The 25439-nt window shown below is 41.1% G+C and overlaps 2 protein-coding genes across 9 annotated transcripts; both read left to right on the forward strand.

Annotated features, from left to right (window-relative positions):
* Positions 1 to 207: 207 nt before the first annotated feature.
* On the forward strand, positions 208 to 10703 carry ubtf (upstream binding transcription factor). 7 transcript variants are annotated; one of them, XM_049562535.1, is made up of 21 exons: positions 208 to 1278; positions 4089 to 4162; positions 4502 to 4674; positions 4779 to 4862; positions 4954 to 5109; positions 5202 to 5266; positions 5366 to 5492; positions 5578 to 5688; positions 5808 to 5941; positions 6036 to 6177; positions 6264 to 6305; positions 6415 to 6522; positions 6669 to 6824; positions 6931 to 7077; positions 7293 to 7403; positions 7494 to 7582; positions 7681 to 7870; positions 7961 to 8008; positions 8103 to 8156; positions 8257 to 8373; positions 8469 to 10703. In XM_049562535.1, the coding sequence occupies exons 2-21, from the start codon at positions 4111 to 4113 to the stop codon at positions 8613 to 8615; spliced, it is 2253 nt and encodes a 750-aa protein (XP_049418492.1). In that variant the 5' UTR covers positions 208 to 1278; positions 4089 to 4110; the 3' UTR covers positions 8616 to 10703. The 7 variants fall into 7 exon arrangements, with proteins under 7 accessions (XP_049418492.1, XP_049418489.1, XP_049418493.1 ...); XM_049562532.1 differs by lacking the exon at positions 208 to 1278 and adding an exon at positions 1293 to 1703; XM_049562536.1 differs by lacking the exon at positions 208 to 1278 and adding an exon at positions 1293 to 1703 and having other exon boundaries at positions 4089 to 4147.
* A 3088-nt stretch (positions 10704 to 13791) lies between these two features.
* atxn7l3a (ataxin 7 like 3a) lies at positions 13792 to 25357 on the forward strand. 2 transcript variants are annotated; one of them, XM_049560543.1, is made up of 14 exons: positions 13792 to 14019; positions 14995 to 15037; positions 15159 to 15258; positions 15397 to 15529; positions 15626 to 15797; positions 15896 to 15993; positions 16093 to 16115; positions 16225 to 16270; positions 16852 to 16889; positions 17002 to 17070; positions 17197 to 17240; positions 17794 to 17865; positions 20711 to 20847; positions 21075 to 25357. In XM_049560543.1, exons 3-14 carry the CDS (start codon positions 15208 to 15210, stop codon positions 21281 to 21283), a joined length of 1092 nt encoding a protein of 363 aa, XP_049416500.1. In that variant the 5' UTR covers positions 13792 to 14019; positions 14995 to 15037; positions 15159 to 15207; the 3' UTR covers positions 21284 to 25357. The 2 variants fall into 2 exon arrangements, with proteins under 2 accessions (XP_049416500.1, XP_049416501.1); XM_049560544.1 differs by lacking the exon at positions 17794 to 17865.
* Positions 25358 to 25439: the final 82 nt, after the last annotated feature.

Consider the following 25439-nt stretch of genomic DNA (forward strand, 5'->3'; position numbering starts at 1 on the left):
TACTCCAGTCCTGAGGAAAAAAATTAAACAGCATGACATTTTTATGTGCTGTGTCATGACATGTACAGTTTTACCAGGTGTTTAGATGTCTGTCTGTCTGTCTGTGGACAAACTTTGTCAACGAGATAACGTCACAACCGTGCAAAATGCAGTCATGAAACTTTACAGGTGTTGATTTCAAAATGAAGGCCGAGTTCAAAGATGGGTTTGGTCCAAGCAAAGGGACTGGAAGTAGGGTGATAGGAAGGTGGGTGTATTTCTGGGTAGATGGGTATGTTACAGAGGATGAAGTGGGTATACTCTCCCATATGTTCCACTGTTTTTTTTGGTGTACTGTAAATGGCCAAACAAGAGGTGGGTATACCCTGTACACCTGCATATACCCACCTGCTACTAATATTACCATATGATATGTGCTTAAGTAAAGATTAAGGATTACAAAACAGACTAGGAAGCTTCAATCATACAAATGCTTTGCAGAAACACATGAAAGTGTGTCATATGCAGAGCTGAAGTGTGAATAAATTAGACTTTATTAAGAATGAAATTATGAAATGCAATACCATTTAAAGCCCTGCTCATTATTATTAAAGTTATATAATTTTGCTTACTTTCAAAATACTTTGACAAGTTAGCTTTATTTCATTTGAGTGGTTTCTTATTATTTGAATTAAAAAAGCTACTTTCATCTTAAAGTCTTTCACTGTCATTTAAGACAAAAAGGGTAGAACGTACAGGTGGTTACTGCTTTGATCTGAATGAGCAAACAGTGGAATTTACTTATTTACAAAAATTAAAATTTGGTGAAAATAGATCAAAATATGATCAGTTAGATGAGTGCTTTGGATCATTTACCAATGTATGGTCATATTTTATATTATACATTTGTTCATTAGGCTATGTCTTTTTATTTATTTGAAAACTTGGGTTCTCACATATGCAGTCAACTTTCAGGTCTGTGCCTGATCCTGTGCGATGATTGCAATATTTCCGACAGCAAGGGAACGCAGCACAGTTTAACAAGGCCGAGTGCCTGAAAGTCATTTGTTTCCCCCTGAATCGGCCTGACTGGATTGGACGGCCGGGGGTTCCGCCCACAAACACACAAGGTGGAGTTGAAAAGAAACAACATGCTGGGCCAAAATGAAGCTGTCAAACAGCCTCTTAGTATTTGCTAAAAGAGGAATCGAGCAATGTGAAAATGCATGGAGGCTGCTTTGAAGACCTTTAGGACACTTCTGTCTGAAGTGGAAATCTGACATTGATGAGAGAAAATTAGTGGGTAAACTTTTAAAAATAAATGTTAATAATATTAAGTTAAATGTAAGATGAGCTGGTTGCACTTTAATAAGACAACCATTAGCGCAACTTTAATGCAACTGATCAAACATTCGGGGTGCAAACTTCGGCTGCAGATCAGACATGGCCGGCCTACGGGAGTAAAAAATAATCGCCCTTGGTTGGGTTCAGAAACAACGGTGCGAGGTCGCAAAAAATGGATGTCTCCGCGTAGCGAAATGGTTGGATGGAGAGAGAGGAGCTGCTGCGCGTTGAGTGGAGGGAGACGGCGAGTGAGATGGAGGCGGGGGGGAAGGACCATCTCTGCGGGGACTGGAGCCCAGGACCGACGGCGCAGTGCTGGCTATCGTTCAACCCTCCCCTTCTTCCTCCACAACGACACCGAGGCTCGAGCCGAGAGACAGGTAAGCCAACAAAACAGCCGCTCGGTTTCATAATACGGTGAGAGTGCGCGAGAAACAAGCCGGAATGAGCGTTAAAAAAACCCGCAAACCCAACATTTAAGGTTTTGTTTTCCTACAAAGCGGCTCGGTCGGTGGAGTCTTTGTAGTAGCGAGGTAAACCAACGGCTGAGGCAGGGTACAGACGAGGTCGGCCATAGCCGAATTTCTTGTCCTCTACAGCGGGGAAGAAACTGGATATAAGACCCGGAGGTAACTGTGGTGTTTACTCAAAATTACACCGAGCGACTTGTGTATGCTAATTCTCGTCATCGAAACTCGTCTGTTTGGGCTGTAACCGGGTTATTTGCGTGGGGGAATCGACGGTGGTTTCCGCGCCGAGACCTCCATGCGGCTGTTGGCGGAACAGCCAGCCGCCTCTCTCGGTTAGCCATCAGGGATCTCGGTTTAATATCTCACCGTGCAGAGACTCGCCCTCTCTCACCCCCTCTCTCTCTCACCGACTAGCCCAGCACCACCGACGACCGACCGAGCTCGGTGAACCCGCCTTCTTGTCCTCGCTTATGCGCTTTTTGGATCGAGGGAAGGGAGTCTGCAACGCCCTGGCTTTAGGTTTAAGCTCCGTATTTCTGTGTTTGCAGTGCGCCATTGGACCTTGTCACGGTAGGTTTCCTTGTAGAGCAGAGCTGAAGCATGGCGGACCTGGAGCTGTTTGTCGCGCCAGAGAAGCCACTCAGCCTCGGATGTTAACATGTTTCCTTTGAGCTGTAAGATAAAAATGTCGGTACTGTTAAACCGCGTGAGAATGTAGCCGAAACCGGTAACAGCTATCCTAATATTAAACTAAATCGGAAACTAAGCTAAAGGATGAAACGTTTGACCAATTTTTATCATTTTCTTCTTTCTTCCTGCGCCTCCGCAAGTCTCTCCAACCCACCACCATCAGATTCATCTCCGACATTATGATAATTTGTTACAATGTGTGTTTTTTTTCCGCGGTTGAGTCTGCCATAAATGTAACATTGTAAAATGGTGGCTATAATTATAACAGTTAACGGTTTTTAATTAATTGTTGTAAACAGAAACGTAAAGCCAGGTCTGCCTCCAGGAAACAGGGTATTCTAATTAAATGCATCCAAGCTTAACGTTTTAAATTAAATGCTAGCATTTTAAAAAAGATGGCTGTCAAATTAGTAAAGAAAAGTCTAATTTAAGCTTCATTTGGTGTACCAAGTTGCCCTTGGCCATAATGCCTCAGCTTCCAGTTTTTTCCTCATCCACACATGTTGTATTTTACATTAAATTCGAGTAATATTAAATGCTCTAGCGACTCCGGGCTCGCGTTTTGGCAGCTCTTTAGTTACATAAATGTAGGTATCGATGGTTTGAGTGTAGCTAGGTCACACGGTGGACACCACAGTGAGCTGGGGCCATCAAGGACACGATGAACAACGAGCAGCCGCCATCATTGGAGCACAGCTCGGCTACGCCTCGCTGAAGAATGCACTGGGTTTTGCTGTAAAGTCCCAGTATTCAACACAGGAAACCGGATAAAACTGGCTGTTGTCACACTTTAAACACTTTTAATAACTGTACGAAAACATTTTGTCGATTTCGGTGCTCCAGTGCGAGTACATGTGAAGAGAAGACTATAGGGTCGTTATGGCGGAGCTAGATCCGCATCCATCGGTGATGAGGCGCCTCCACCGAGTGGCGCATTTGGCTGCAGTGCTTCCAAGCCACCATTCCCCCATGTCGGAGACCGAAAGCAGATCCCCCGTCCGTGGTCAGCTGGTCGCCTACAGCTGCCTGTCTGTCCACGTCCATTCGCTTCCTCCTTCCGTGGATCCTCCCCAACCTCCGCTCCGACACAAAATCCTCCATTACCGAGCGGACCGGGCGAGAAAATGGTCGCGCCTGTGTGTTCACGATACTTTTGTTGTGGATTAAAGGACAGTACTAATGCGTTAAATTCCGGCTGGCGAAATTTGCTCCATGGAGACTCCTGTTGTCGTAGCTAGTTGTGCTAGTTGGAGCCCTCCGCAGTGTTATTTGAGATTTGAAGCCGTCACAAGCAATAGCCTATGTCTCACCATGTAGCGTAAACGTTTAAGGGGCGGTGTAATGAACATAAACCATTATGTCGAGGCAAATTTAAATTCCACCACATGGAAACATCCCAGATTTACTCTTATATCACCAACATATCACCATTTTTAACATTTATGAATAATATACATATGAAATTAACATTGACGTACAAAAAATCATGTTTGGTTTTAGATGCATTTTCTGAACCTAGTTGTTCCGATTTACAGTGTTTTTTTTTAATGATTAATGCTATGGTTATAGATATGTGATTTTTTTTTTTCTTTTTTGCTTTTGTAGATACAAAACAGCACACCCTCAAATGAATGGGGAAATGGAGGCAACTACCCAAGACAAAGGTGGGATTTTAACAAGTATGGAAACCATTTATTGATCATCCTTAACACCTTCACAATAATACATCTGCTTTGTACAACTTAGTATATTACGCCTGTCATATATTTTTTATTAATGCTCTTCATAGGTCATTGCAGAAAATATAATAGTGACACCCTTTGAAACTAAAACATACCAGAATATGAGTATTGCATACGTAACAGTCACTGTATGAACATAATAGGGATGTCTTTTCTCATGAGAATGATAATTGGACATCATTTTAGACACACAAAATTGTATTATAGTTAGTTTTGTGATTTAGTAGACAGATTAGCATGTCTTTAACTTTTGCTTCCTTTTGGTTGTCATCACAGTGTGGGCACAGGAGGACCTCTTAAAACTGCTGGAGGCCATGAAAGTGGCCCTGCCACAAAAGGACCTCACTAAATATAAAACATCAGAGTCCCACCTGGACTGGCAGAAGGTGGCTTTCAATTCCTTCACAGCAGAGATGTGTAAGCAGAAGTGGCAGGAGGTTTCAAAAGAGGTGAGCCACTTTAAGATTGTATAGTGCGTTAGAGTAATGTAGTATTTGTATTGGTTGTTCGAAAGTTAGATTTGTAATACCTTTTTTGTCTGCCTGAACCACAGATTCGTAAATTTCGGACTCTAACAGAGCTGATATTTGATGCCCAAGACTACATCAAGAACCCTTACAAGGGCAAAAAAATAAAGGTGAGTTAAAACACAGTTTCATCGACTAATGAAGAATTAGCAGTTATGAATAAAATTCACACTTTTATTTATTTTTCTTCATCATATACAGAAACACCCAGATTTCCCCAAGAAGCCTTTGACTCCATACTTTCGCTTCTTCATGGAAAAGAGGGCCAAATACGCAAAGTTGCACCCTGAGATGAGCAACTTAGACCTAACGAAAATCCTCTCCAAGAAATACAGGGAGCTTCCTGACAAAAAGAAGGTCAGTCAAAAGCACCTGAGCCACAGCTAAAATAAATTTGATAATTGTTCTCAACTCACTCATTTCTAACAGAAATCTTTTCATGGCTACAGAAAAAGTATGTTGACGACTTCCTAAGAGACAAAGAAGCATTTGTACACAGCATGATGAGGTTCAGGTGAGGTTACCTATTACTGTTACTTATGAACAGTGGGGATATTAGTCATGCACCTGCAGCATATTAAAGATAGTAATTGTGCCTGTTGTGTAAATGCAGAGAACAACACCCAGATCTTATGGAGAGCATGACCAAGAAAGGTTCAAATGCACCAGAGAAGCCCAAGACGCCCCAGCAGCTGTGGTATAACCATGAAAAGAAGGCCTTTCTTAAGACACACCCAGACGTATGTTTTGGCATTTACAACACAAACATGCAAAATGCACAATTGTACAATTTGAAAGATGTTAACTCTCCCCGTTTGACACCAGGCGACCACCAAAGACATTAAGGACAGTCTTGGCAAACAGTGGACGCAGCTGTCTGACAAGAAGAGACTCAAATGGATCGCCAAGTCCCTTGAGCAGCAGAAACTGTACGAGGTAAGACTACAGCACCGCGTGGTGTGTTTTTGAAATGCAAGGGCTGCTGTGGTATTAAGAGCAATGATGACATCCAGTCCATCTTGCTTTAGTTTGACACTGTGTTTGCAATATTCCAGGGGACGATGAGGGAGTACATCCAGCAGCACCCAGAGTTGAACATGACCAATGAGGATATCGTCAAGTCCACCCTGACCAAGGCCGAGAGGCACCTCAAAGACAAATCTGATGGCCGCCCCGACAAACCACCTCCGTGAGTCAACGCTGCTGACACATCTGTACAATGCTGGTTGTGGGCCGCGGCCCTGCGAGTGAGTTATTTAAATATAATGTGTTTGTGCTTTCAGAAATGGTTACTCAATGTTCTGTGCGGAGCTGATGTCGAGCATGAAGGATGTACCCAGCACAGAGCGTATGGTGATGTGTAGCCAGCGGTGGAAGCTGCTGAAACAGAATGAGAAGGACGCCTACCAGAAACGCTGTGAACAGGTGAGTCCAGAACCATCAAGTGTGATAATTAAAAACACGAGTACTTTAGTTTTTTTTCTAAAAGTCTTATAATTGCTCTTTTTCAGAGGAAGAAGGAGTATGAAATTGAAATGAACAGATTTCTCAGTGTAAGTTATATTTTGGTTTCTACTTCAGCACTTTTTTGTTGCAGCCATCAGTGTTCTCATATAAGTGTGAATTTCTCACATGTATATTCTGTTCTGTATGGATCTGTAGAGTTTGTCAGAGGAGGAGCAGACTCGGGTTTTGTCTGAGGAGAAGATAGGTTTTAAAAAGGGTGGAGCCAGCAGTCCTGCCGCCAAAAAGAAGGCCTCAAAAGCAAAGGTAAGATCAAATATACACTCTTAAAACTGCTTTTTCCAGTGCTGGGTGTCATTTTTGGTTACCACTTTGATCACTACAATATAATTTCATCCAAGTAAGAAAGTAGAGCACCCTTTTCTGATGTTCACTTTCTCCATAACCTGTAGGCCAATCCAGAGAAACCCAAAAGACCAATTTCAGCCATGTTCATCTTCTCCGAGGAGAAGCGTCAGAAACTGCAACAGGAGCGGCCGGACCTTTCTGACAGTGAGCTCACGAGGCTCCTGGCTCGCATGTGGAATGAGCTGCCAGACAAGAAGAAGGTAATGTAATAGAGCAGATCACAGGTGGCAAATCATACTGATATGTACAATTTGTAATCTAATTTTCAAAATATCATGTAATGATCTCATTGTCTTGATCATTTAGGAGAAGTATAAACGTCTAGAAACAGTCCTGAAGGCAGAGTCAGAGAAGAAGGAGAAGGAGGATCGCAGTCGTCTGCCGGACCCACCTAAGACTGCCCAGGACATCTGGCAGCAGAGCGTCATAGGAGACTACCTGGCCAGATTTAAGGTACACATGACTTCTCCTCTCAAGAATACAAACTGGTAGCTTTGTTTTAGCCCGTTACACTATAAACACTGGTTTAACAGGTGATACAAAGAGTACATGTCCTTTATAAGGCAGAAATCCATGCTCAGTGTGTATTTTGTGCAGATCGGTAAAGTTGTAGAAAACATGTGAAACTCTCACTGCAAGTGCATTTAATGTGAGCCTGTGCTTTGCAGAGTGACCGGCCCAAGGCACAGAAAGCAATGGAAGCCACCTGGAGCACCATGGAGAAGAAAGAGAAAATAATGTGGATCAAAAAGGCAGCAGAGGACCAGAAAAGATATGAGGTTAGTGTCAGTTCAGTGACAACGTCCAGCAGAACTCCACGGTGTGTTCACACTACCAGTGAGAGCTAACAGTCGACTTCTCCTTTACAGAGAGACCTGTGCGAGATGCGCTCACCCGCTGCCGCCATTGCCTCAGGGAAGAAGATGAAGTTTGAGGGTGAACCCAAGAAACCACCATCGTAAGTCTGTCACATCTCCCCTACCTGTCTGTGCTGCCTGTTGTGTGTTGCACCGAAACCTCTAAGTTGTGATTTTTCGCATGCTTTTGACTCTCTAGAAACGGATATCAGAAGTTCTCTCAGGAGATGCTGTCCAACGGAGAGCTGAATCACCTCCCGATGAAGGAGCGGATGACTGAGATCGGCAGCCGTTGGCAGAGGTTACCACTGAAGGAGAAAGACCGCTACAAGAAGATCGCGGAGGAGAAGCAGAGACAGTATAAAGTCCAACTGGAGCAGTGGCTCGCTGTAAGAAGTGGTTGACTGGGGAAAGGGGACATTCTGTCAGGACTTGTTGGACCCCCGACTTATCTAACATACACTTTCGTTCTTCCACAGAGCTTGTCCTCGCAAGAGAGAAACACTTACAAAGAATATAACTCACAAGTAAGTCAGTTATTTCAGTTACAAGCTGGATAAGAAACGGCACCGTGTTTCTAAAACTGTAATTTAAAACTGTTCATCTGTTTGATGTTATCAGAAAAGAAGAACTACAGCAAAACCAGGAGGCCCCAAGGCGAAGGCCAAGAAATCTGTAAGCGCAGACACTCTCATTCTTCTTGTCTGATGTATCAGCCGTAGTGATGTCGTGTAGTGATGTGTGTCAGCCATGCCTGAAAATCTCTCTCCCACAGGACACAGAGGAAGAGGAGGACGAGGATGAGGACGAGGATGAAGATGATGACGAACGGGAGAAGGCTTCCTCTGAGGCAGACTCGTCCAGCGAGGATGAGGAGGATGACGATGATGATGTGAGTTGCATCTGTCTTTGCCAGTACGTAGGGGTAATGACAGGAAGTGGAAGCTGATTGTGCTAAATATTGTTTTTTTAATTGTTTGTTTAAAGAAGGAGGAGGAGGATGATGATGATGAAGACGACGACGACGATGACGACGACGACGATGACGATGAGGCGGAAGACAAGGAGAACAAGTCGGAGGACAGCAGCAGCGATTCAAATTCACAGGGGTCGTCGGACTCGGATTCGGACTGAAACGGGCCGACGTCTCCGTGAGATGAACTGAGCAGCGCTGAGCTGAGCCAAGAGTCAAGGGAGCTCTGCCACTGTGCCAACCCTGCTCTCCTCCCACCACCAGAGGGAGCCCCTGCATCACCTCATCCACTTGACACTCACCCACTTTTATGTTGCTGCGTTGGTGGTCTACTCATGGAGGCACCCTGCCCGTATGTCCAAAATCAGTTCCATTCCCTCCCCGGTGTGACGGTCATCTCACAGCACAGGCCGCTGACGTTATGCCAAAAACAGCATCCCACTGGTTTGGTGATGTCATGAACATTTCTGATGTGGTTTCAATCTTGACGTACAGGTTCAGTGGTTTAAAGGTTAGAGTTTTAATGTCGAGGGTAATCGATTACCCTCCAATGTTTCTGTTGTCATTCTGGTAATTAGTTAAAGGTGGCGTGAGTTGTGAACAGGCTTCATAGAGCCAAAGAACATAGTAAGGCGGATCACTTTAGGGAGCGAGAGGGTGGGGAGGGGGGTGTGCAGGGTACTGAAAAATTGCACTCTTCAGAATGTTTCCTTTAATTTTTTTTTTCTTCCCAGTTCATTGTCGCGTTTGTTCTCTATTCTCAATTTATGATGTAGATTTTTATCATTTTGGTTCTTAAAGAGGTGGTATTTTTTCAGGAAAAAAATCAAGCCATTATGAATGTCTTTGTTGCTGGAAAATTTCAGTACTTGTTACTAACCCATGTTCTCATTGATAAAGATAACAGTGCCTGTATAAAGTGTTCACCCCCTCTTGGACTTCATGTTTTTTTGTTTTACAGCAAGTGGATGATTTGTTACTCAGTGGTGTAAAATGACTCCTTATTCGGCAATATTTAAGGAGAAATCACACAGAGGATTTTCCAGTAATGTTACAAGAAAAACAAATCTCTGCAGATGTATCTAAATTACGTGCAAGTCAAAAAAAAAAAAAAAAGATTACGTAAGTATTCACCTCTAAATGGTTAGTAGACTCGTCTTTGGCAGCAGTTACACCCTGGAGTCTGTGGATCAGTCTTTGCACATGTGGACACTGCATTTTCACCCATTCTTTTTGCAAAACTGGCCCTATTTTTACATTTTTATTTTTACTTATTGTCCAACTGCTATTCTGTTCCTTGAATATACTTTTGGAGCCTCCAGATGCAGTTTATTTACTGGCCACGGTTAATTTAACACAAGTTACCTCCATTTAACCTGTCAAAACGTTTGTAATCACTTAATTTATGTTTTAAAGGGACTTAATTTAGATCAGTTTGTGAAGGTTTGTTGTGTTGATGAGGGTCAGAAAAGCCTACTTGCATCCACTCTGACTCAGAGATGTAAAACATATAAGATCCAGTGGTGGTGAATACTTTGTATAGGCACTGTTGTATCCTTCGCCATGTGTCTGTCATTCAAATATGTCATGTATCAAACTTAACTGACGTGTTGTTCTCATTAATCCATCAGTCTGGAACAATTCTGTTTGACTCGGTTAATTCTGGCCCGACAGTAACCCACAGTGTTTACTGTGTGACCGGAGCAGTTTGTCGTTGGAGGGGCAACACTTATTGTCCTCATGTAGAGCTCAATCTGACTGTGTTTTTAAAGAATGCATCACACAGTCGGTGTATGTGTCTCCTCCTGAACTGTCGTTTTACGTTTACGGTTTATTTGAGTCGTTAAAAATGTTTGTTTTTATTGTTTTGTTCTGATCCATCTGGAATCATTTTGTGGCTGTCAAACTGAAGGGTTTTCATAAAAAAAAAAAAAAATAGTTTTGAATTTTTATTGGTATTGACTGTAATCCATACGGGTTTCAGTCTAATGCTTAATCCCAAAAAAAAAAGTGTGCACTTAATGTAAATCTGTCCCTCTGTGTGAGTTTGTGTGCATGCCTGCACAGAACTGTGTATATATGAGGGTGTGAGTGTGTGTGTTTCTTTGCTTTAATGTGTGCTGTTTTTATTGTTTCTGTTGCATACCATGATGTGACTGCAGCGTGCATGTTTGTGCCTGTGTGGGGACGTCATACCAACACCATGAATGTAGATATTGTTAAATCTTTTAATTTTTTTTTTTTTTTTTCCAAAGGTCTTAAGTAATTTTTCTGCTCAGCGCTGTCGTGTCATTGGTTACCTGAAAACAGACTAATGACTGTCGTTTTGGGTCCACAGACAGATGAGTACATGGCAACTTAATAATCTGTTAGTAATGGACTGATTTTGACCATTATGAATCTCATCACTGTCTGAAACAAAAACCAGCGTGGACTATTTAAATAATTCGGGGAGGGGAAAAGGAAAAGCAATTGCTGATGTTGATCAACGGGAGTTTGTAAAAGGGATTTGGGGAACTGAGTTGCCAGGGGAACTGGGGTTAAAAAAAAAACTTGTAATTTTCCCTGTAAATACTGTTTTTGTATCGAGTGCTTATCGTTTTTTGTTAGTGCTTTAATTTGGCAAACCCTCATCTGTGATTTCTGAGGCCAGTGAGTTTTTCACTCACGCAGGGAGAGTTTTTGGTTTCATTCACCTGTTTTAGTTGTATCTTCTCTCCCTTCTGTTGGTTTATAGAGATATCTAAGACAGCAAAGCTTTACAAGTTTGTACTGCTGATCATTTGACAAAATTTGATGTTTTCTATAGCTGAGGGTGTTCTTATGTCCTTGTAGTTCAAGTATTTGGGCAAATTAAAAAAAAAAGATCTTTAACAGAAGTCTGCGTGTTCTGTTTTAAACTTACACAAGCAAGGCGGGCATCACTGCAGTGGCCAAAAGTATGTGGACACACCTGGGGCTATTTTTCATGGTTTGTCTAGACCTCTTTATTTTCACTGAAAGGAAATCATAATGCCACATCATACAATGATATTTTGGACAATAATGTGCTTTGGAGCTGAAACAATTAGTAACTCATTTTATTATCTATTTAAGTCATTTATCAAGCAAAAAATAACAAAATTTGCCACTTCTTGCTTTTAAAATGTTAAATATTCTGACTTCTCTGTGTTAAATGATTAAAAATGAATGGCTTTTGGTCCTGGCCTTTCAGTAAACAACTATTTGAATTGGTCAACTTGCACTAAGGGAAATGGTGATGCTATTTTCCACTATTTTCTAATATGTTATAGACCAAATATTTCACATATAATTGACTATATAATCAATAAATTAGTCTATAATCATTAGCCACTGTCCTAGTGTTACTCCAACTTATAGTCAACCATTCAAATGGCCACATTAACCTGGCCAAAAAGAGGTTGCGGGGCCCCGTTACCCTCCCCTAACTCAAAATCTCTGTGTTACGTTTGTCTTGCTGGAATACTATTGACAGTTTAATTAAGCATTATTCTCAAAGTTTTTTGGGTTGTGTCCCCTTAGAACAAAGTATTGCCTATATGTGGCCCCTTGTCACGAGTGCAGTGGTGTACTGTAGTTAGGATGGACCCTTATGCCAGATTTTACATCATAACAGCTATGGTATATTTTATAGTATCAATCAATCATCACTGCAAAAACACCAAACAAATCAGAAATTATTCATTAAATGGATTTTTAAGACACAATGTAGTGTAGGCTGGGAAACACAAGCTGAAGGAATAACAACACAAAGGCATTAAACTAGTTTCATGGGTGTCCACATACTTTTGGCCGGATAGTGCGTACTGTTGTTAGAGATGACCTCATTCAACCACTCAGGCTCAACTATATGATCCCAGATAACATGAGAACATGTAATGTTCCTTTATTAATGTCTTAAGTGGATGGTGAAACCTGCGACCTGCGTCAAGTCTGTCAGTGACACCGGAAACACGCTGCTTGTACCTTCAAAATAAAATCATCAACAGGGCTGAGCTGCATCATTTTATTGGCTGGTCTATGAACATTTTGGCTAAGTGCAAACAAAATAAGAAATTACATTTCACCACTGATAATGACCAGAGGTAGAAAATACAGTTACTCAGGTACTATACTTAACTACAATTTTGAGGAAGCCTACTTGTAGACTATTTTAATTGGGTGTTTACTTACTTTACACATCTACTCCACTACATTTCAGAAAGAAATACTGTACTTTTCAGTCCACTAAATTTATCTGACAATTTATTTTTCACATTAACAAACAAAACATATGATCAACTTATACAATATGATAGTTATTATTATTACAGTAATGGCAGTGGCAATCACATTCAGTGTGTAGCCTGATTGCTCTCAGTTTTTCTTGTATAGGTCTAACTTATGTCTCCCTTGTTGACCACACACTCATTTACTAACTTGCCATTAAACTGGTAAAGGGAAGTTCTGTGTCTTTTTGTGTTGTAGCACACCGGCATGACAGGGCAAGAGGAAACATTTTTTTCCCACTGCAATTAGAAACATATGTCACTACATCATGTCTGAGTAGCACACCTCAGTGATGGCTACTACACCTGAACCACAGTCTCACACCTACACTAACAATGAAGTGGACTATTACGCCAAACAAGTAGGCTACGCTTTCCTTTTCTTCTTTTCTCCTTATGTACATATCCTCCTGAGACCCTGTGTCCTCATATGAGGACATCGCATTTTGGATGTACTTGACCTTATACTTTATTCTACTTAACTTAGACCTGTTGTCCTCGTTCTTGGACACTTTTATGTGCCATCTAGTGGTAGGGAGAGCACAATACACTAATCCAAGATGGTGTAATGTCCAACAAGTCAGTCTGGCAACAAATCTGACCAATTTAAGCAACAGTAACACCGCCCAGCGACACTGTTAATTAGTAAGTACCCATTTGGAAACATTGGGACTTTATTATTGTCTCTTTTGAGGACATTAAGACTCAATCATTCTCAGTCATTCACGATGTTTAGTTTTTTTATTCTTATGGGGTACTACTGATCCCAAATAGCTAGGAGAATTTAAAAATGCATATCAAACAAAAGTTTATGTCTCAGGAGAATAGTATCTGCTGATAGTTTTCACTGAGGTCGAATCTTGAATGTGAGACTTGTCCTCGTAACAGATTTTTTTGTTTTTACATCATTTCACTGCTACTATTATTTAAGTTAATAAAACTGGTTTGCATTAGGTGCATTGGCCTGTCATTATTTGACAGCTCAGGAATCAATGCTTTTATTTTCGAGGTGTAAACCGGAAGTCGTTTGTTCTGTTTTGGAGATTGGTCCTTCCCTATCGGCCTCCTCGGTGTCAGGCGGGTTTGTAATGTTAATTTAACTGACACCGGCGACAACAAACATTTTAACCCAGGATTTTGTCCTTTACCTGTGATAAAATGACGGATGTTATTCCAGACGAAGCTTCTTATTAACGTATGTCAGTGTGGACTGACACGGTAATGTTGCCTCCCTCGGAGAAACTGCGTGTTCTCACGGAGTTTTCGGCATGTCAGGGTAAGAGGAAACATTTTTTCCGGTGCAGTTATTAGAAACATAACGTCGCCACATTGTATCCGAGTAGCGACACGCCATAAAGCCTTCTTTAGCTCAAGTTTAAAGTATAGCAGAGCTAGCTAGCAAATGCTAACAGTAAAAAGTAATGTTAGTTAACGTTAAACAGCTGAGTTTCTTAACTGTCATTACCTGCGTGTATACTACTGTCTTTGTGTCCTGCTGTCAGCCTGTTCACATGGCTGTTATATGTTTAAATGTAGATATTCATGAAGTGTTTATAATGTAAATAAAGAGGTGTCTCTCCTCAGGTAACCACATGTGACGTACTATGATGTAACGTTAGCGTTGGGTCATGTTTTACTGTATTAACCTTTATTAAATAATATATACTTATTACTCTATATAACTTGATGTATCTGGCATCCAATACGGTGTAATTGTAATTTGTCTTAATTTTAATTGAAGAAAATTATGGTTATTGCCCAACATCTGTATAGCTAGCATACCATACTGTACTATACTTTACTATACCATAGGCCTACTATACAGCAAAATAATATTCTTTGGTTATATTGTTGTATTGTACTGTATATTATGTTCTACTATATTTAACTGTACTTTATATCTTATATCCCATACTGTATTATACTCTATTATGTTAATATGTAATACTGTTCCATTACATTATCTACTGTCTTATATTTTTAGTTTAAATCTATATTAATGTAGACAAACATGAAGTATCCATACTTAATCATATCATGTATAAGTTTGGTGTACATACATTAAACGTTTTGACTCTGCTGCTGTTATTCACATCACCTGTAATGTGTAGCTGTCACTTTACTACTGTAATTTTGTTTTAACTTGCTCTTAGTTTCTGTTTTTACTTTCCTCTCTCTATTTATCTGTACTTATATCTGTCTTATATATGTTTGCTATCCATTAATGTATACATTTTCTTCTCTTCAACAGGGTGAAGACACATCTGCCACAAGTTTCATTGTCTCTTTTAAAAGTAAGTATTTTAAGTGAGTTTTATTGACCTTCGATGACAGATTGGATTTCTGTCTCTTATCTGTTGACCGTGCTGATTGTCTCATGATTGTGAGTTTGTTTTTTATGTTCTAAATCCTCAGGTCAGCATTTCGTTACCTTGCAGTCAAGATTTCCCACGCAGATTTTCAAATGAAAATGGAGGATATGCCCCTGTCAGGCCCAGACAACACCAGGCTGGAGGTGAGGGAATATATATCATTTGTAATTCTTCCTTTAAGTGTCACCCACAAATAGATGTTGTGTATTTTATCTGTTGTACATGACATCCAATTTGAATTTGGTTTTAAATTATTATTATCATTATTATTATTATTTTAGGCCTTGGCCCATGACATCTACTCTGAGCTGGTGGAAGATGCCTGTTTGGGCCTGTGTTTTGAAGTCCATCGTGCTGTGAAACAGGGCTACTTCTTCTTGGATGAAACAGACCAAGAGAGCATGAAGGAGTTCGGTTGGTGCCGTGGCTTCCAGTTTGTGTGTTCCATTTTTTCTTATATTTGCATTTGATGTGTTTCCTTACAGTATTTACCTTTAATTACTCTTTCAGAAATCATAGACCAGCCAGGAGTGGACATATTTGGCCAAGTGTACAATCAGTGGAAAAACAAAGAGTGTGAGTGCCCAAACTGCAAAAGACTGATAGCAGCTTCTCGCTTTGCCCCGCACTTGGAGAAGTGTCTAGGCATGGGACGCAACAGCAGTCGCATTGCCAATCGCAGGTCAGTAAGCAAAGGACTGATTGGTGTACTTATCCAAAATGGGTATGATCGGATTGTTTGATTGTTTTGTTGTTGTTTTTTTTTATATATTTTAACAGGCTAGCCAGCAATAACAACATGAGCAAATCAGAGAGTGATCAGGAAGACAACGATGACCTCAATGATAACGACTGGTCCTACGGGGCAGAAAAGAAAGGTGAGTTTAACTTTTATTTCCAATGTGTAGGGAAAATAATAAAGTAAAACTCCAGGTTGCCTCCACATAATAAACAAACATCTTATTTCCATTTTACAGCCAAGAAGAGGAAGTCAGATAAGGTATTTTTGTATTTCTTTTCCCTTTTTCATTCGGCATAAGAGTACATTTCATGTGTGTTTCATTGTGTATAATAAGGTTAATCTAATCTGAGTCGTTTTCTTTGTGCAGAGTCAAAATTCTCCAAGAAGATCCAAATCTTTAAAACACAAAAATGGTAAGTTTATCAGATATTTAGTGTGTTGGTAAAGTTTTGATCCATGCAACCTCTGAATGTGGTGTCAGTGTTTGTCATGATTCTGGACTGGACCAGTCTTAGTATCATCTTACAGATCAGTACGTCCTGTGCTTTCTGTTTCCTCAGTCACAGGAAGTAGAGATTATGAAAGCAAAAGGTGCACCTTTTAGATTTACTGATCCAGGGCCAAAATGTCAGCACAAAACAATGTTGGGTGAATACATAAAGACTATAAGTTAGCAGTGGAGACTACAAGCGTTCTGCAAATTTGCAGCCAACATTTGGGATTGTTGGAAGAAACTTGTAACACAAAGACTTTGATAATAGTGTGCAATTATATGTTAAACAATTTATTTGATAATTCTGTTGTGAAACTTCATGTGCTGTTGATGAAAAGGAATATTTTGACATTACAAAACCGAAAAGTAAAAAGCTTTACAGGGACTCTATGGATCATTTAATGGGTTGTGACTGGAAGTCCAATTCGAATGAGGCTTTAATAGTTTTAATGGTGCGTGTTGTATAAATAAAGAGCATCAATAGTTATGTTTTCTCTCCAGGTGAACTTGGGAGCAGCATCAGTTTAGAGCCTTACAAGGTGAAAAATCCTCCCTTTGTTCATGCTGCCTTTAAGACCTCAAAATCAGCTTTGTATTGTAGTGTACAGTGCAAAGTTTTGACAGTGGTTCTTGGTCTGTCTTTTGTTTCAGTATAACTATAATACTGGCATCAGTTATGAAAGTTTAGGCCCGGATGAAGTCAGATCCCTTTTAACAACGGTGAGTAGCCATAGTAGCCATATTGATCTTTTTAATTGTTACTGTTTATGATAAACAATTGTTTTTACTGCTCTCCCGTTTTAATTAAACAGATGTTGATCGTTAATATTGTGTTTGTCTCTCCAGCAATGTGGGGTGATCTCTGAGCACACCAAGAAGATGTGTACCAGGTAACTGCTGTTAATCTACCGGCACATAAAGAAACTAGTGGAAAACAGTTAACTGCTTTTGTGGTGCTGATATCTGGGATATTGCAGGATAGTTTCAGGTACTGTAACACCTGGCCTCATGTTGGTATCCAGATGTTACTGTATCTAAATTTAGAGTCTTTTAGTCCCTTCTGTGAAACTTTGCCATGAAAACTAAATGTCTTCATCCATGTGTATGTTGGGACAGGGGAACACAAGTGGCAGCTCATTGCATTTTATTGTTGAAACTTTTTTTTTCTGGACCAGTGATTTGACTTGTTTTTCTCCACAAAAATTAAAACACCAAATATTGAGATGTTTTTAATTAGACCACGCAGGACCCTGTCAGTGACCAACCTCTAACTTTTCACAACCTTTAACACCTCATTACTGCTCTGCCCCCTCTGATTGGTCACTGATAGTGTTCGCAGCAGTTCCATCCCACCTCCCTGGCTCCCTGTGGCTGTATGTATGCAGGCAGGGTGATGCATGTAACTGTGTCAGGGATGTATAATGCCACCTTGTGTCCCACCAGGTCTCAGCGATGTCCCCAGCACACGGACGAACAGAGGAGGGCCGTCAGGGTCTTCCTACTGGGGCCGTCCGCGTGAGTGTCCTTACCCCCCCTCAACCTCAAGTGCTCTTAACAAAAGTCATGTTTGGATGAGTGTTTTGACCCTCATGGTACAGGTGTTTGCTGATACAGCTCACTGTTTTCTGATGGAGACAGGAACAGCACAGTGCTGCTGGTCAGTGTTATGAACACTCTGGTACAGGGGTGCATTTTCTACAAAGGCAGAGTTGTGACTACGAACAGAAGCTGCAGCTGATGACCTTTTATTATCAAGGTCATACATCACCATTAGTCGTTTTCCGAACACATTTTGGGTTTCAGTGGAGGTTATCTCTTTAAAGAGGTATCTGCATATGTATACAGAATCTTTAGGCAATGGTGCAAGATTCTGGTAATCAAAAGTGTTCTGGTTTCTGTTACCAATCACGTTGGAGCAGCAGGTAGACAGTCCATGTGGGAAGCAAAAGAGGTGGAAGGCATTTTCCTACTCATCAGCTATTGACAATTTAGCTTTTTACTAGCTTTTTTAAAACAAAATTTCACCTGCATTCATACAGATATATGTCAATAGATAATAGCCGAAATGATTGTCACACGGAAGAGGAGATCTTGTCCTGGATAGCTGCTGGCTGGACCGGAATCCCTGAAATATTTGCCTGTGCTCCCAGAGGCTTATTGTTATCAGACCGATAGCTGATGGGTTCCAAGATTGCAGTGGAAGAGCACCCATGCCAATCAGCATGTGATTCTGTTGAAGCAATAAACGGCATGGGGCCATAATTTTACTAAATAGATCTGACAGTGTTTCATAAACACAGAGCAACAAAATGCAATAATTTCTTGATAACAAATGATCATTCTTCTGCCAAGCAGAGTTCTTCAGCTGCATTAAGCAGTATGGTCACCAAGCAACACTCAGATGCAGTAGAAAGTTGCGGCTGCTTTACAAATTCATGGCAACACAAAGCCAAAGAAGTTCACCCCCATGGGCTCTAGTATGCTAAATGTTAGGAGAAAGAAATTCAAGGTTTCATCATGTTGCAGTTTGATTATAACCATATATGTTTCTACCATCTTGCTGAGTAACCATACTACACTAAAAAAATAGTGAGCATAATAGGATACAAATAAAAACATGCAAGGTACCTAAAGTCACATCCTTAACTTGCCATAGAGCGTTAGTGTAGTTTGTCTGGTTTTGGATGGAGATAAAAGGCCGGTGGATTGGGCGGCAGCAGCAACAGGAATTTCTTTAATGAAGCAAAAGGACACAGTGGCTGCTCAAACAGAAATCCCCAGCTCTCTAGGCTCTCTTTGTTTTTTCGCAGCATCTTCTTGGTGTTTTTGTGCCTTCATTTAATGACAGCATTATGTATTTCTGACTGTTCTCGTTTCTGGCGTCAGTTCAAGGTTGCCCTCTTAAAGGGGAACTAATGTTTTTTTCAACCTGGGCCTAATTTTCTGATCTACTTTTGTCTAAATGAGTGATAGGATGTTCAATATTTGACATTTCTCCAGTACGAAGCTAGGGCTGACCTGTCTGCAGCCCGTGAGCACGCGCTACATTAAATAATAGGGCACTCAGACAGTGTCAAACAACGTCAAAATCCGTCCACTAAAAGTGCATTTTTTTTCACACAGATAGGCTCGGATTGTTAGTATAATTATCCGACAACATAACGGAAAGGAGAAATGAACGTCTGTGTTTACCTTTAGCTGGATTCGGACATGTTCCTCTGCCTGTTGCTGCTCCCTCTCTCTCCTCATCCACTCTTCAATTTCAGTGAGTTCTGTGTCCGTGTACTCCGTGTTCAAATTAATATGGGCGGTCATCAAATTCAAATGGCTCATCCAGATCCAGCTGGTCAAAATCGGGTAAAAATTCGGACATGTTTGTTGTGGCAAGTCAAAACACTCACTCAGAGAGTGAAAGTCTGGCTCTGAAATCTCACGTCTCGCGAGATTTGAGTTGTTGTTGTGGAGTGACCTTACAAATGCCAGGAGTTACGCCAGGGCCACACTGCCTATGGAAGTGCCGTGAATAGCCTCGAAGCGCCGAGAAGTGAAGCCAGTTTCCTTTCGGCGCCCATGTTAACCGATTGTGTCATCCACACCGGCCGCGCAGCTCCGCCGCCGGAACTGCAGCGATCATTTCGCCGTCTGGTCTATTTTCTGCACGAGCCGCGAGCAAATGTGTCAAGCCGGGCAGTTACCCATGATGGAAAAACAACAGCTGGGATCAGAATCGCTTGTCGACCGGCGCGGAGAAATGCACATCTGATGTGAACGGAGGTGCTCCGGCTCGCGCGAGAATTTTGGTGCACTGCACTGCGCTAAGCAGGCAGTGTGGCCCTGGCGTTACTCTGTTTGGAGTAGTCATGGCTGAATTTTTATCTGATTTTGACAGGAGCAAGCCTATCTGTGTGGGAAAAAAAGCAATTTTGGTTCGACGTATTTTGACATTGTTTGACGCTGTCTGAGTGCCCTATTATTTAATATGGCGCGTGCTCACGGGCTACAGGCAAGTCAGCCCTAGCTTCGTACTAGAGAAATGTCAAATATCGAACATCCTATGACTAATTTAGACAAAAGTAGATTGGAAAATAGGGCCCAGGTTGAAAAAAACCCATTAGTTCCCCTTTAAGCCCACTGTCCCATGTGACAGTAGGTGACTAATTGGTGCAGCAGTACTGAAATTGTAATGCAGTCGCAGCTGTGTGTTTATAAAGTATTTTACAACGGCCTCAAATGCGATTCAGCCAATGATAATCAAGAACTGGAGCCATTAAGTTTACACTGTTGTCACTGTGTGGCCAGTCTGAGTTTTGTCCTTACCAGTCTAACCAGCCGTGTCTCTGTTTGGGTTTTTATGTAACAGGCCGTCGCTGCTTGATGCAGACGCTGTGGTTGAGAGCGACAATTTTGACATTCCAGATGGACAGACGCTGATGAGCCGCCTGCAGTGGGAGGACTCACCTGATATTTCACCCACTGACTCTGCCTCATCCAAAGCCAGTAAGAGTACATTCTTACTGTATTATATTTATATCTGTACATAGAAGTTAGATGCTTATGTCCTTTCTTCCAGCTTTGTTGTCCGTCTTCGTACACTAAGAGCAACAAAACACGGGAGTCAAATTCCTTGTATGTGTGGACATACTTGACTGTTAGAGCTGATTGTGACTCTGTAAAGTTTTGATAAAACGTAAAGACAATTACAACATTTTCTGTCCCTTTCACAGGCACCAACCATTCAGATTCCAGGAGGCCTAAGAAGAAGAAGAGGACGTCTCTTGGTTTGAACAGTGGAGGAGGAGGAAGTGGAGGAGGCAGTCTGACTGGAGGCAGCAGCAGCAGCAGCTCTCAGAGTAATATCAGCTTATCGACCAAAAAAAAGAGACCTAAACTCTCAGCACTTTCTATTTCTAGTATCTATGATGACTTAAACTAGTGTGTGTCAGCCCTGTGTGTCAGAGCAGCTCTCACCTCCTCTATTAAGTCCCTCCGTTCATACCTGCATTTACAGGCCTGGACAGGGTGGGACGAAACTTGACTCAGTAGTTCTTACTCATACAGCCTTGACAAGAAAGTGAATTATATTAACATTGCTCCTTCTGTAGTGTGAACACAGTGTTTAAAATGATGTGGTTCAGAGTCCAGTCAGAGTATCTGGGGGAACTCATTGGAAAAATTGCACCTCAAAGCAGACTTTACCTTCAGCTTATTCCAGTAATGCCCGACAGTTTGATTGACACAGAAAGCTACTGTCACCCTAAGATAGGAGGCAGTGTCTTGACAGCGTTGCGTCCTCATGAAGCCTCCAGCAGTGAATCAGATATTGTATCCATGTGCCGATGAAGTCACCTTAGTTGCCGTCATTGTGTCCAAGCAGGTATTTCAATTTACACTGTCGCATTATACGGCCAAAGGCATGTGTGCACACATAAATTACAGCCATCCAATATGTGATTGTTGAATATGTCATTCCCATTTAGCCTTAGTGAGGTTGGCCACTGATGTTGGGTGATCAGGTCTGGCCCACAGTTGGTGTTCCAGTTTATCCCGGAGGTATTGGATTGTGTTTATGGTCTGGCACCTGGCCCCTACCTATTTTCAAAGCACTGTCCTCACTCAGTGCCATGCCCAGGCATGTCTCTAATATTACAAAATAAGAAACTATAGGCAGTAGGCAGGGTCTGTGCTGATAAATACACCACCATAAGTGGGATTTATACTTGTGCGGCACACCCTACGCTGTAGCTACGCCGTTGTGGGCATCTATACTTGTGCGGTGGTGTGTTTGCGTCACTCTGCAGTTACACATCCGAAACACTAGTCTGCAACTGGGTTTCTGTGAAGTGCTGTAAAGTTTAGCTGATTTGAAACACACGTGAAACATAGCTTAATAGAGACAATTTCAAACACAAGTACGCAAATCAGCTTCACTATAACTCGCAACACTCACAGACAAACACTTGTCTTTATCTGGACACATTTTCCCCACAAATACAACATGCTAATGTTTTTAGCACAAGCCTGTGGAATTTTACATTGTATAAATTAGCCTAGCTGCTAGCAGACTTTTCCTCTACTCATATGAAGCCGAAACAACAGCAACATTTAACACAGGTAACGTTACAAAATTCAGCTCCATTACAACTCACAAAACAACTGTATTATACTTAATACGTTTTCCAAACAAATATAAGATGCTAACGTTATTAGCACAAGCCTATGGCATTTAACATTATATAAATTAGCCTAGCGACGAGGCTCTAAGTTGCAAAGCCTACGCCGTGGATAAGGCGTCAATTCAGTGCAGACGTATAAATTCCACCATACACTTTAAGTGGGTCACAAGTAATGATTGAGAGTGATTACTTTTGTATGAGTCTATACATTCTTTTAGGAAAGCCTGCGCAGTTTATCTTTAAAAAGACACCACAAATGTCAATTTTCACAGCGGCTGTTATGACATGACATGGCAGAGAACTCGCGGGTGTAATTAATATTATTAAAGGTGCTGCACTCCATTTAGCGGTCCCAATTTCAGGGCCCTGCTAAGTGGCAGGGTTTACTGATGCACTTCAATGCAATACAGCTATTGTTAAGGAATTAATTGCACATGTGCTTTTCCTGCCATCACAGGACAAAATGTCTGCTCATTATGAGTCTTTATTTGTTGATCCTTTTCTGAAAATGCATACTGCTTATTTATGAGCTTTTTGTTGCTTGTAGTCGGCTGAGAACTCTTGAAATTGTCTCTCTGAAACCCTCAGGTACTCTGTCATTGTTGGCGATCCTGCGACCTGTCCCTCTTTTTAGGCTCTGTGTTCATTTAACTCCATTTTGAGGAGACATGCTTTCAGTTCAGCACTTGACACGCGTTTACTGGAGTACTCATCGGTGGCTTTTTAATTCTAGCATTGTATTGCACAGTTGTGTGTGTGTGTGTGTGTGAGTGTGAGTGCGAGTGCCTTTGTATGCTGACTTGCTTCAGTGTGAACGTCACTTTTTCGTGTAGTGCGTGTGTGTGGGGTTAGAGGGTGTGATCTATTTCTATTTTCATAAAACTATGCATCATAGAATGTGATTGTGAAAGTATGTGTGCCATTTTGAAATATTTAACTTCTTTTTGTTTACATCAACAATATATTAAAGTTTTTATTTGTCACTGCCTATAAAGTGTATACTATTTGTGTGTAAATGCAGATTTTGATATTTGACGAGCCAGTAGGCTATGGGGACACATGTACGGGATGTGTATGTATGATGTTTGAGATGGAAAAATAATCATGTATCCAGCCAACTTTCTTTCCTTGGTACAAAACTCTTGTTAGTTTCTGCTTATAGATCACACACATTAAGTAGACCAGTGCTGCGGTTCTGCTTGTTAGTCACGATCGTGAGTTCTAAGTCTGTAAGCCTTTAACCAACAATGTAAAAGTTATTAGATGAATGCATACAAGTCAGATGAACTGTTTCACTCATCTTGTACTTGCAACTTTTCACAGTTGTTCTGTCTTAGAGGGGCATTTTGTTTCTCTTCTTTTTAAGCTTAAAGACTTTGCAGTTCAGATATTAATGTACAGCCAGAGGTGCATTGTGGAGTATGAGGATGATGTATTTTGTTTGTTGAAATCAGGACTTGGCTGCTGTAAAACTTAGGGACTGTATGAAAATGATTTGGGGGGTAGAGGACTTCAGAAAAAGGGAGAGGATTATGGTGCAGGTGTACTCCATCAGAAGTGATAATTGAATGGTTGAGTGTCTTCTGAACCCCCCCCACCTTCCCTACATCAGAATTACAACAACTTTCTGAAACTGATGATCTGACAATCACCCTCATGTCATGTCGTGATTGGTCAGTTGTGCGAAGTTGAGAAAGGAGCCCGAGTTTGGTCTAATCTCTCCGGCAAGCTCTTTCTTATCACTCTTCTTTCAACCATTTCTGTCACTTTTAATGTGAAAGTCAGTGCGACCATGAATCCACCGTTATCTCCCAGTTTAGGAGCTGTAGCGTCTCACTGTGACGGACGGCCTTTAATCCACCTTCAAACTTGGCCTTTCAAGGCAACTATAAAAGCATTTGCCTCCCGACGTAGTCTGACAATACAATGTATGAACTAGTTTTGGGGGGTATTTTTCTGTGGATAATCCAACCCTTATGTTCGTCTGTTTCTGTCTTTCTTTTTGAAGGGTGGGTCGTCTGAAAGTTGAGAGTATGGAATTCTTCTGACTTATTATTTCATTCTTCTATCAAGTCTTTATTTTCCGTAGCAAAATGAACTAGCTGCTGACAAATAAGTCGGTTTCGGGGAACAGAATAGATATTGTGTCACCTAGGGTTGCAATGGTATGAGATTTCTATAGTGTGATCAGTGATTTATTATGATTGAAATGTTAAACTATTTTTTAAATGGCAGTATGTGTAAAGTCTGGCAGGAAGTCAAGGAGAAAAGGAAATGTGAATGTGCAGGTTAGATTCTCTGGCTGGTTGCCTCTTTTTTCCTATACCATTGATAAACAAATGGCACAATGTGATAACCATCAATTTTCATAACACGGTGTATCTTAAAACTGCTGTACCGTTGCAGCCCTAGTGCTGCCTGAGCCCGATTCACTCATTTAGTAGCCGAAAACATTTGTCTTTTTAATGTTTTATTCCCCAGGTATTGGGGGAAGAGTCTTCCTTTTTATTTTCTGTCAAGAGCAGGATTCAAAGATAACATCAATAATGACCTACCACAGGAAGGACCCACCCCCCTCCACACCCAAATAATTTTTGTACAGTCCCTAAAGTCAAGTGCATTCAGTTGTTTGTCTCAAATGTCATGAGCGTGACATCTGTAAAAGCCTGATTTCATTTCCTGTCCAGTTAACACCTTCACAGTCTGCAGTAACTTTGACCGTGCCCTTTTAAATATTTTCAAGTAAAGTCTTGTGATGTGCACTAAAGATAAATGAACTGTGTGATTTAGATTCTTCAGCCACTTTTCCTAGATAAAGCAAACAGCTGATGTTCTCTCGTGGCTCTTTGTGTATCTGTGTGCAGTACGAGTGCAATAACAAAGAATGCGGTGTTGTGAATATTTCTTTCATGCACA

This window comes from Epinephelus fuscoguttatus, linkage group LG19 (assembly GCF_011397635.1).
Source record: "Epinephelus fuscoguttatus linkage group LG19, E.fuscoguttatus.final_Chr_v1".
Taxonomy (NCBI): domain Eukaryota; kingdom Metazoa; phylum Chordata; class Actinopteri; order Perciformes; family Serranidae; genus Epinephelus; species Epinephelus fuscoguttatus.

Excerpts from the sequence above, each read along its gene's own strand:
- ubtf (XM_049562535.1), top strand. The coding sequence starts at position 4,111 with ATGAATGGGGAAATGGAGGCAACTACCCAAGACAAAGGTGGGATTTTA. Across the intron at positions 6,825-6,930 it reads AGCTGCCAGACAAGAAGAAG|GAGAAGTATAAACGTCTAGA; the intron begins GTAATGTAATAG and ends TTGATCATTTAG. Across the intron at positions 7,871-7,960 it reads AACTGGAGCAGTGGCTCGCT|AGCTTGTCCTCGCAAGAGAG; the intron begins GTAAGAAGTGGT and ends GTTCTTCCACAG.
- atxn7l3a (XM_049560543.1), top strand. The coding sequence starts at position 15,208 with ATGAAAATGGAGGATATGCCCCTGTCAGGCCCAGACAACACCAGGCTG. Across the intron at positions 15,530-15,625 it reads AGAGAGCATGAAGGAGTTCG|AAATCATAGACCAGCCAGGA; the intron begins GTTGGTGCCGTG and ends TTACTCTTTCAG. Across the intron at positions 16,890-17,001 it reads TCAGTTTAGAGCCTTACAAG|TATAACTATAATACTGGCAT; the intron begins GTGAAAAATCCT and ends CTTTTGTTTCAG.